We start from the raw sequence: 11,708 nt of genomic DNA, 5'->3' as shown, positions 1-11,708 counted from the left end.
CAAAAATTTCCAAAACTGTTATGTTTAGCCCCTCCAGCTTGGGGAGATGGGAGTAGTTGCTCGTTCACCTCTTTACATGGGAAACTGACACCAGAAAAAGACCTAGTGGTCCATCAAGTGTGCCCTTTGGGCTTGCTTTTGTTTTTAATTTATTTGATTATTCTTACTTACTTTTAAGTTTAATCCGCTTTCAGTGGAAGGCAATTTTGAGCCCTGAAAAATTGAAATACTTTCCGCTGCAGTTTCAGCTCAGCTGAAGAAATGCATAAAGTGCTACCTTCTGAGGGTGGGTCCCCACTGGCATCTATGAGAATGTCGTATCTAGAGCAATCCTAGCCATGAAAGGCAGGGCTAAAAGGTCATGGAACAGAACCGCAGTCGTGTGCAAAGCAGAGGTGGGGTCTGGCTAGTCTAAAGAAAACGGGTGACATGATAGCAATATTCCAGTTTTTGGGGGGTTGTTCACCAAAGCACCAGAGGGAAGGACGAGAAACAAAGAGAAGCAACCCGGAGCTAAGGAGAAACTTCTAACAGTGAAGACAACAGGTGGAACAGAAGTTGCCTCCAGAAATCGTGGATGCTCCATCACTGGAGGTTTTCAAGAGACTGGACAGTCACTTGTCTGAGATGACATAGGTTCTCCTGCTTGAGCGGGGGGCTGGACTAGAAGACCTCCAATGTCCCTTCCAGCCCAATTCATGACAGTTGCAATGTCCCAGAGTCATGTAATCGCCATTCCAAGCCAGTTTCCGACAAGTGAAGTCAATGGGGGAAGCCAGATTTGCTGAATAGCCACAATTCGCTTAACTGCAGTGGTTCGCTTAACGACCATGGCAAAAAGGTCATATAATTGGACACAATAATTAGCAATGGAAATCCTGATCCCAATCGTGGTCGTAGGTCGAGGACTACCTGTATCCAGAGAGGTCAGCGCCATAAAATTATTTTGGGATCTACAAGGTGTATATCCTAACCCAGGCTCTCCAACTTTGGCAACTTGACAACTTGTGGACTTCAACTCCCAGAATTCTCCAGCCAGCTGTGCCAGCTGGTTGAAGTCCTCAAGTCATTTATTTATTTATGAGACTTATATACCGCTTTAAGTGCAAGCACTCTCTAAGCGGTGTACACCAGTAAGCAATGTGAGTGTGTGTGTGTGTGTGTGTGTGTGTGTGTGTGTGTATATATATATATGAATGTGACTTCGTCGAAACGACACTTCCAATTTTATGCGGGAGAAAACCCGAACAACCAAAGACCTATATACAAATACGCGAAAACCTCAGAAAACATATATATATATATATATATTTTTACATTGCCCCCAACAATCTGGGTCCTCATTTTACCTACCCCGGAAGGATGGAAGGCTGAGTCAACCTTGAGCCCGTGAGATTTGAACCGCTGACCTGCTGAACACAGTCAGCTAAAGTGGCCTGCAGTACTGCACCCTAACTGCTGCGCCACCTCGGCTCTTCAAGTTGCCAAGGTTGGAGACCCCTGACCCACCTAGGTTTTGAGGTGGAAACACATATTCCTTCTTGTAAAAAACCTTTCCAGGACACCAGCCTGGAAAGCTTTGTTCTGTTGGCACACACTACTCCAGGGACCCCAACAGCTGCACCGAAAAAAGGCAGAAGAATTTTTTTATTATCATCATCATTTCAGAAAAAAACAAAACAAAAACAAAAGGTACATTAGGGAATATGACCAGTTGCACTGACATTTCCTTAAAAAAAAAAAAATAAAGAAGTCACCGATTTTACACAAATTTGTGCCAGAATTATCATGAAATCACAGGGTTTGCAATGATTGGGCTCTTGTGTACTTCCCGAGGCAGCTGGGGGGGAAGAGGGGAAAAGCCTGCAACGTCCAGCTGGACCATTTTAAGCCACGCGAAGGGCCGCTCGCTTGGGGACAGTTTATGCAGCCAATGGAGTCAGGGGGTCACACTTTTTCCTGGATTCACTTCAGACAGGAAGCGGGTCTTTATAGAGAAAAAGTTGGGGAACTTGAGATGAGCTGCCCAGGGCTTTGGACTTGGAAAAAGGGGCCCCCATTTTTGACCCTGGCATGAGAACCAAAGCAGCCCCCGCTGGCAGCTCACCGAAGGGGACACCTCCAAAACGGCCTGTGCAATTTTAGGGTGGGCGGCTGTGCAATTTTAGAAAGAGAGGCGCCCGCTTGGGTGAGCTGCACTTTCGCGCAGGCTCCAAAGTATGAGGGCCTCTTCCAAACCAAATCCGAAGCGCCATTAACAACCTTCGTTCTTCTCAAAAGTGAAAAAGCCGTTGCCAGCAAATAGAGAGGAGCGAACGGGCAAATCGCAACACAAACTCGTACAGATCGAGTCTCCGGGTGAATTAAATGCCCTTTTATCTTCTGTGCAGGACGGAAACCCGCTTTTCCTGCAAGTTCCCCCCCCCCCGTGAAACGCTCCACCTGAGCTTATGGCTGTATAAGCTGGACGCTTGCTGGGCGCCTCCCAATCCCTTCCCCTGCTGGATGGAGCCTTCCTAACCAGAAGGGGTCAAAAGGCGGCCCTTCCGCCATCTTGAAAAAGCAACCGGGGGGGTCTTTCCTGGGACACCCCCCCCCAAAGAGAGAGGTCTGGCTCCTGCTTGTCAAGGCTTTCCCGTGATTTAAGGGGGGCAGAAATAAAATATGACATGTGTGAGTGCCCAACAAAAAAGAAATCCAGCGCAAATCACAGAACCGATTCCTTTCAAGCTGGCTCTGTTCTATTTTCTCGACCAACGGAGTCCCAGCAAATCCCACAGCTGACGGGGAAAAGAGAGGCGGGTCTGGGGGGGGGGTAAAAAAGAGACACCCTGCCAAGGCCAGTGGGGCTACCAAAAACGTAACCCCACAGCTGAACCCCGGCAGAGTCCCCTGGCCATCTCCCCAAAGAAAAACGAAAATTCAGATGCAACCAGCGCTGCGCTCAGCACCATGGGGAGCGAGGGCGGGATCTCTCCCCTGTCTGCCTCCGAGAGCTATTCAGTTTTGCACCACTGGTGGGGAAGTCGGGACAGGGGAAACTTCTGGAAGAACAGACTAGTCAGCTGAACCAATGGGATTCCCCCCCCCGCAAAGCTGGCCCCGGCCACACGGGGTGCCCCTCCGAAGCTCGGGCTCCTTCTCTAGCTGGCAGAGGTCTTCCTTTCTTCCCATCTGTGGGCCAACCACCTCAGATGGGCAGCTGTCCGCCAAGGTTGCACGGCTGAGGAGGGAAGAGGAAAGAGCGTTCTCCTTCATCTTTGGAGGCGAGGAAAAGGCACAGGTGGGATGACAGGAAGGAGGGCAGGAAGAGCCAAGGGATGGTCTTAGCCAAAGGGGGGCTCCTATTTCAGGGGTCTCCAGCCCTGGCAACTTGGAGACTTGTGGACTTCAATTCCCAGAATTCCCCAGCCAGCAACGCTGGGAGTTGAAGTCCACCAAGGTTGGAAAGCCCTGTTGTATTTGACCCACAAGTCCCCTCCCCGCCCCAAAGTGGGGTTCAGCGTAGCAGCCGTGGCTCAAAGCTCCCCTCCCTCTCGTCTTTGGACCCACATCTCGTGCCCCACCTTGGCTGCTTTCTTCGCACGAGACCCCCTGGCCCTTCCCTTGCCAAACCATGACTAAACCCGAACCCCTGCTTTAAGACCACTCCCCCATATGGGGAGCAGCTCAGTGCAAATTAAAAACAAAAGGCAACGGAGGAGCAGGAGGCAGAGCCTACGAGCCCAGGTCTCCCTTTCCGTCCCGTCCCTCCCTTGCAGCTTCCGAAAGAGGCGGGCGGGAAGAGGGACCCGTGGACAACAGCTTCTTTCACGGGAAGAGACGGGCTAAGGGCCTGCCTGCCTTCGGGGGCCTGGCGGTCGGGCTCACTTGGGGAGGGGGCGACGGCAGGAATCGAACTGATGGCAACGATACCAAAAACAACAGAAAGGTCGGACGGCACAAGAGAGGAGGCGGTAAGGAAGAAACCGCCGAGCATCTTTTGGGGGCTCCCTGATGCTCCGCGAGTCCAGGAAAAGAGGCTCCTTCGAGGCGGGGGGCGGGGGCACGGGATGGCCTCTCCAACACTCCTGGACCCCCGTTTCCAGTTCCCCCCTGGGGGAATGAAGAAGAGGAAAAAAACCCCAGCGTATCCTCCCACGGAAAAGACTCAATTCAGTACGTGACCGATTTCGTTCCTCGGAGATATCCGCCCCCCCCCCCTCTTTTTTTTAAGGAAAATAATTTTGCGAAACAAAACAAAACGTTCCTCCAACGGGGAGCCCGAGGAGAGGGCGAAAAAAGGAAAAAGAAAACTCCGCCACCAGGGAGCCGTCAAGGCGCCGTCTGCAGCATCAAGTTCCTCAGGAGTTTCTGCCGGCCAACCTCGTAATCTTCCTCGTCCACGTTGACCAGGAGTTTGATGGCCTCGTGGCCCACGGCTTGCTTGAGCGAGTCTGTGATGAAGACGCCCTTCAGGGCCTCCAGCAAGGAGCCGTTGATGTAGTCGCGCCAGAAGGCGTCCAGGTACGTCAGCTCCGAGAACTTTATGTCACAGATGATGGAGCCCAGATCCCGGGATTTCAGGATCGTGTTGGCCTGGCTGAAACGTTCAAACTGGCGCTCCAGGGGGTCCTGCTTGTTGGAGAAGACGTTGCCCTCCAGGGCGCTCTCGTGCTGGCAGTACTCGGCCCGGACCCGGAGGCGGATATCTGCGAGGGAGACATCGGCAGGAGGGGGGGAAGACATGTTAAAGGCAAAGCAGCCCAAGCCTCGGCGAAAATCTCAGCTGCGGAATTTTTGGCTACGGGGGAAATTTCAAAATCTGGCCCGGCTCAGAAGGAGCCCCGGGAAGGGCAGAGCTTGAGCGAGGGAAGGCTGTGCATTTATTTTTATCTGTTTATTTTATCCTGCCTTTATTCTCTCTCTCTCTCTCTCTCACACTCACACACACACAAAGAAAGTTTTTCAGATAGACCGGTCTGATTGATTGCACCTTGGCATTTTTTTGACTGCTATACTGCAGTTCTACTTTTTTATAATCACTTTTGCCTTACCGCCCCCCAAACTAGGGGCATTAAGCAGGCTCAAGTCGCAACTGCAATACATTCTCTGCCAGCAAAAAAGAAATATATATATATATATATCAGATAAAAATAAAGAGCTCTGGGATGTAAGACAAAAGCCTTTTTTTTATTAACTGCTGAGCTTTCGTTAACAACCTGTTAACATCATCAGAGCAAAGGGCTAAATGAGAAGGGGGAGCATGTGCATAAATTTACATAACTGTTAAAAAACAGTTGAAGTGAGGCATGTGCACACATTGTGCCCAAGAAGCTCTTAAAGGCATAGAGCAGTCAGTCTCAAGACCATTTTAAAAGTCGCGCTTGTCAGCTGTTTGGCGCGTAGATCCAGCAAGCCTTTTTAGCCAGCCTCTTGGATTGTATAGTTTGTTTGGTGTAGGGTTGTTGTGTGTGTGTGTTTTGTTGGGTATGGTTATTTGGAATGTTTGTGTGTGTTCGTTTGTTATGCTTATTAGTTGTGGGTGGTTTTGTGGTGTTTGGGAATTGGGCTGTAATATTTTGTTCCATTGAATGTGATAAGTCATATTTCATTGTAGGGAGGAGTTTTGGTCTTGGTCTTAATATTCTGTTGTTACTTAGGTGTTGTGTGTGTATGTTTTGTTGTGTGTGAGTATCTTGTGAGGTTGCAGGATTTATGTTTTGGATGTTTGTGTCCTGGATGTTGTGGTCAGGGGGGTTGTTGTTTCTGTGTGTGAGAATATCAGAACATGGTGTGTTGGTTGTGTGAGTTGTCATGGTTGTGTTAGAATTATATTCTTTAGTTAGGTTTGATGAAAAGGATTGTGTTGTAGAAAGGATATCTATTGTGTTGGTTTGGGGTTTGATAAGTGGCTGGGGTGGTGTTTTTGTGTTATTATTGGTTGGGTTGAAGTGTTTAGGTACTTTATGTTTTTGTAAATGTCTTTTTAGGGTTTGGTAAGGAGGTAGTAGGTCTATGTGTCTATTAATAGAATGACAGTCTGAAAACCAAGCTTCTTTTAAAAGACGGCCTCCTTTGGTGGAATCATGAGCAATGACTTCTGCTCCTTTAAAGTTGAAAGTGTGGCCATGCTCAGCTATATGGGTCCAGACTTGGGAGCGCTGTTCTTGTCTTCTTACTGCCAAAACATGCTCATGTATTCTGGTCTTAAGTCTTTTTGATGTTTCTCCAATGTAGTTACATTGGCATGTGTTGCAGTTGATCTTGTATACGATGGAGGACAAATCACTGATTGGTAATGGTTCTTTGGGTTGCATCAACTGGGAACGTAACGTTTGGTTGGGTTTATGTGCTATGTTGATATTGTATGGGGCAAGGATCCTGGCGGTTGCTTCTGAGACTCCATTGATGTATGGGAGTGTTGCCCAAGTTGTATTCGTTGGAGCATTGTAGTTTGAGTGTGGTGTTTTATCTTTGCAGCAACGTTTGATGAAGCTTGGTGGGTAATTATTTTGTTTGCATATGCTGAGAAGGTATGCTTTCTCTTTAGATTTTGCTGTTTCTGTGCTGCAGTGGGTCTTGATTCTTTTGAATAAAGTTCTTAAACAGCTGATTTTATGCGATATAGGGTGATTGCTTTGGTAGTGGAGAATTCTATCAGTGTGAGTGGTTTTGCGATAGACGGTGGTTGATAGGTTGCCATCTGGAAGGCGATGGACCAAGACATCCAGGAAGGGTAAGGTGTTGTTGTCCTCCTCTTCTGCTGTAAATTGGATGTCTGGATGGAATGAATTCAGTTTCTGTAAGAATTTGGTGGTATCACATCGCTTAATGACTGCAAAGGTGTCGTCCACATACCTAACCCAAAAACTAGGTTGATAATCAGCCATGACAACACGTTCTAGATCCTGCAGTACTGCTTCAGCGATGATGCTTGAAATGGGTGACCCCATGGGTGTGCCCTTCACTTGTTCATAAGTTGTGTCTTTGTAAGTAAAATAAGTTTGAAGGCAGAAACCCAGTAATTGTATGTAGTCCTCTGTGCTAGGAGAATTGGGGTGTTGTATTTCTCCTTTTTGCAGAAGGTTTCTAAAAATAGAGATGGCTAGATTTTGGGGAATGGATGTGAAGAGGGATACTACATCGAATGAGATCATGATTTCATCGTCTCTAACCTTTAATGTACGTAATTTCATCAAAAAATCTTCAGAGGATTTCACCGTGGTTAGGGAGTCACTGATCAGGTGTTTGAGTTTTAAGCTTAACCACTTTGCTAGGCCATAGGTGGGTGTACCTCTGAAAGATACGATAGGTCTTAAAGGAACTCCTACCTTGTGGATTTTGGGGAGTCCATATATACGTGCCATGGCCGTGTCTCTGGGTCGGATGGATCTGTGGTCTTCGTCTTTTATTCTGTTTTGTCTCTTGAGTCTGTTTAAAGTGTTGTTAAGTCGGTTGGTGAGTGATGTCATAGGATCTTTGTTGGTGATGCGGTATGCAGTTTTGTCATTAAGTAGATCAAGGATTTTCTGGTCATAATCATGTTTATTTAAAATTACTGTAGATCTACCTTTATCAGCTGGGAGGATGATGATGGATTTGTCTTTTCTTAGATCCTCTAAAGCTCTGCTTTCAGATTTTGGTAACGTGTGGTATGTTCTGTGGTTGATAAGTAGTCCTGATATTCGTTGCCTGATGGTGTTTTTAATGTCTTCACTGCTTTCGATGCGGTGAATGATTGGTTCAAATGAAGCTGCGAAATCAAGGTGTTTGGCATCCTTAAGGTTGGTACCAGGATCACGTTGTAACAGTGAGGTTTGTTGACTGGTCAAGGTCCTAGATGAAAGGTTGTGTACCAATTTTTCAAGGACTTCTTTCTTGTTTGAGGTGATTAAGCTTTCAGTTTTTCTTTGAAGTATCTCTGTTTTGCGCTGTCGTGTTTTTTGGGTTGTGTGGTATATTAAGAGGTTGAGGATGTTGAAATGTTCTTGGGTGAGGATGGATCGGCATTGTTCACGATGGTGCTGGATTCTGGTAGTTTGGGCATCAATGCGTCTGTGATGGTGATTAATCATGGCACGCATGATGCGGCGTTGGAACTGCCAAACTGCTGCATAACCTTCTGGTGATTTAATTGGAGGCTTCTTGCATAAAGATTTTGGTGGGAGGTTGTTGTGGATGCAGTTATGTAAAAAAGCTAGTTGTTCATAGCTGGTAGTCTTGCGTTTGGATAAACTCTCCCAATATCTGGCTTGTTGTAATACTGCCCGTCCATATGTGTCTTTAATAATTTTGAATATAGGAATCCCAGGTATGGACATTTAAAGTCAATCAGATAAAAATAAAGAGCTCTGGGATGTAAGACAAAAGCCTTTTTTTTTTATTAACTGCTGAGCTTTCGTTAACAACCTGTTAACATCATCAGAGCAAAGGGCTAAATGAGAAGGGGGAGCATGTGCATAAATTTACATAACTGTTAAAAAAACAGTTGAAGTGAGGCATGTGCACACATTGTGCCCAAGAAGCTCTTAAAGGCATAGAGCAGTCAGTCTCAAGACCATTTTAAAAGTCGCGCTTGTCAGCTGTTTGGCGCGTAGATCCAGCAAGCCTTTTTAGCCAGCCTCTTGGATTGTATAGTTTGTTTGGTGTAGGGTTGTTGTGTGTGTGTGTTTTGTTGGGTATGGTTATTTGGAATGTTTGTGTGTGTTCGTTTGTTATGCTTATTAGTTGTGGGTGGTTTTGTGGTGTTTGGGAATTGGGCTGTAATATTTTGTTCCATTGAATGTGATAAGTCATATTTCATTGTAGGGAGGAGTTTTGGTCTTGGTCTTAATATTCTGTTGTTACTTAGGTGTTGTGTGTGTATGTTTTGTTGTGTGTGAGTATCTTGTGAGGTTGCAGGATTTATGTTTTGGATGTTTGTGTCCTGGATGTTGTGGTCAGGGGGGGTTGTTGTTTCTGTGTGTGAGAATATCAGAACATGGTGTGTTGGTTGTGTGAGTTGTCATGGTTGTGTTAGAATTATATTCTTTAGTTAGGTTTGATGAAAAGGATTGTGTTGTAGAAAGGATATCTATTGTGTTGGTTTGGGGTTTGATAAGTGGCTGGGGTGGTGTTTTTGTGTTATTATTGGTTGGGTTGAAGTGTTTAGGTACTTTATGTTTTTGTAAATGTCTTTTTAGGGTTTGGTAAGGAGGTAGTAGGTCTATGTGTCTATTAATAGAATGACAGTCTGAAAACCAAGCTTCTTTTAAAAGACGGCCTTGGTGGAATCATGAGCAATGACTTCTGCTCCTTTAAAGTTGAAAGTGTGGCCATGTTCAGCTATATGGGTCCAGATTTGGGAGCATTGTTCTTGTCTTCTTACTGCCAAAATATGCTCATGTATTCTGGTTTTAAGTCTTTCTGATGTTTCTCCAATGTAATTACATTGGCATGTGTTGCAGTTGATCTTGTATACAATGGAGGACAAATCACTGGTTGGTAATGGTTCTTTGGGTCGCATCAATTGGAAACGTAACATTTGGTTGGGTTTGTGTGCTATGTTGATATTGTATGGGGCAAGGATCCTGGCGGTTGCTTCTGAGACTCCATTGATGTATGGGATTGTTGCCCAAGTTGTATTAGTTGGAGCATTGTAGTTTGCAGCAACGTTTATCTTTGCAGCAACGTTTAATGAAACTTGGTGGATAATTATTTTGTTTGCATATGCTGAGAAGATATGCTTTCTCTTTAGATTTTGCTGTTTCTGTGCTGCAGTGGGTCTTGATTCTTTTGAATAAAGTTCTTAAACAGCTGATTTTATGCGATATAGGGTGATTGCTTTGGTAGTGGAGACTTCTATCAGTGTGAGTGGTTTTGCGATAGACGGTGGTTGATAGGTTGCCATCTGGAAGGCGATGGACCAAGACATCCAGGAAGGGTAAGGTGTTGTTGTCCTCCTCTTCTGCTGTAAATTGGATGTCTGGATGGACTGAATTCAGTTTCTGTAAGAATTTGGTGGTATCACATCGCTTAATGACTGCAAAGGTATTGTCCACGTACCTAACCCAAAAACTAGGTTGATAATCAGCCATGACAACACGTTCTAGATCCTGTAGTACTGCTTCAGCAATTATGCTTGAAATGGGTGACCCCATGGGTGTGCCTTTCACTTGCTCATAAGTTGTGTCTTTGTAAATAAAATAAGTTTGAAGGCAGAAACCCAGTAAAGGTATGTAGTCCTCTGTGCTAGAAGAATTGGGGTGTTGTATTTCTCCTTTTTGCAGAAGGTTTCTAAAAATAGAGATGGCTAGATTTTGGGGAATGGATGTGAAGAGGGATACTACATCAAATGAGATCATGATTTCATCGTCTCTAACCTTTAATGTACGTAATTTCATCAAAAAATCTTCAGAGGATTTCACCGTGGTTAGGGAGTCACTGATCAGGTGTTTGAGTTTTAAGCTTAACCACTTTGCTAGGCCATAGGTGGGTGTACCTCTGAAAGATACGATAGGTCTTAAAGGAACTCATACCTTGTGGATTTTGGGGAGTCCATATATACGTGCCATGGCCGTGTCTCTGGGTCGGATGGATCTGTGGTCTTCGTCTTTTATTCTGTTTTGTCCTTGAGTCTGTTTAAAGTGTTGGTAAGTCGGTTGGTGAGTGATGTCATAGGATCTTTGTTGGTGATGCGGTATGCAGTTTTTGTCATTAAGTAGATCAAGGATTTCTGGTCATAAGGCTTGCTGGATCTACCGCCAAACAGCTGACACAGCGCGACTTTTAAAATGGTCTTGAGACTGACTGCTCTATGCCTTTAAGAGCTTCTTGGGCACAATGTGTGCACATGCCTCACTTCAACTGTTTTTTTTTTTTTTTTTTTTTTTTTTTTTTTTTAACAGTTATGTAAATTTATGCACATGCTCCCCCTTCTCATTTAGCCCTTTGCTCTGATGATGTTAACAGGTTGTTAACGAAAGCTCAGCAGTTAATAAAAAAAAAGGCTTTTGTCTTACATCCCAGAGCTCTTTATTTTTATCTGATTGACTTTAAATGTCCATACCTGGGATTCCTATATTCAAAATTATTAAAGACACATATGGACGGGCAGTATTACAACAAGCCAGATATTGGGAGAGTTTATCCAAACGCAAGACTACCAGCTATGAACAACTAGCTTTTTTACATAACTGCATCCACAACAACCTCCCACCAAAATCTTTATGCAAGAAGCCTCCAATTAAATCACCAGAAGGTTATGCAGCAGTTTGGCAGTTCCAACGCCGCATCATGCGTGCCATGATTAATCACCATCACAGACGCATTGATGCCCAAACTACCAGAATCCAGCACCATCGTGAACAATGCCGATCCATCCTCACCCAAGAACATTTCAACATCCTCAACCTCTTAATATACCACACAACCCAAAAAACACGACCGCGCAAAACAGAGATACTTCAAAGAAAAACTGAAAGCTTAATCACCTCAAACAAGAAAGAAGTCCTTGAAAAATTGGTACACAACCTTTCATCTAGGACCTTGACCAGTCAACAAACCTCACTGTTACAACGTGATGCTGGTACCAACCTTAAGGATGCCAAACACCTTGATTTCGCAGCTTCATTTGAACCAATCATTCACCGCATCGAAAGCAGTGAAGACATTAAAAACACCATCAGACAACGAATATCAGGACTACTTATCAACCACAGAACATACCACACGTTACCAAAATCTGA

General features: G+C 45.1%; 1 protein-coding gene across 6 annotated transcripts in view; it reads right to left on the bottom strand.

Moving 5' to 3' along the window:
- Nucleotides 1–1,629: 1,629 nt before the first annotated feature.
- Nucleotides 1,630–11,708, bottom strand: part of DEDD (death effector domain containing) — a 30,011-nt gene continuing 19,932 nt past the window's right edge. For all 6 annotated transcript variants that reach the window (XM_039359906.1, XM_039359904.1, XM_039359903.1 and 3 more), the window contains one exon: nucleotides 1,630–4,691. In XM_039359906.1, coding sequence (XP_039215840.1) covers nucleotides 4,315–4,691 — 377 coding nt within the window. In that variant the 3' untranslated portion in view covers nucleotides 1,630–4,314. The remainder of the gene's footprint in view (nucleotides 4,692–11,708) is intronic.

This window comes from Crotalus tigris, unplaced genomic scaffold (genome assembly GCF_016545835.1).
Source record: "Crotalus tigris isolate CLP2741 ecotype Arizona unplaced genomic scaffold, ASM1654583v1 scf7180000019143.106728444:792265, whole genome shotgun sequence".
In the NCBI taxonomy this organism is placed as follows: Eukaryota; Metazoa; Chordata; class Lepidosauria; order Squamata; family Viperidae; genus Crotalus; species Crotalus tigris.
This window is presented reverse-complemented; position numbering and strand designations above follow the sequence as displayed.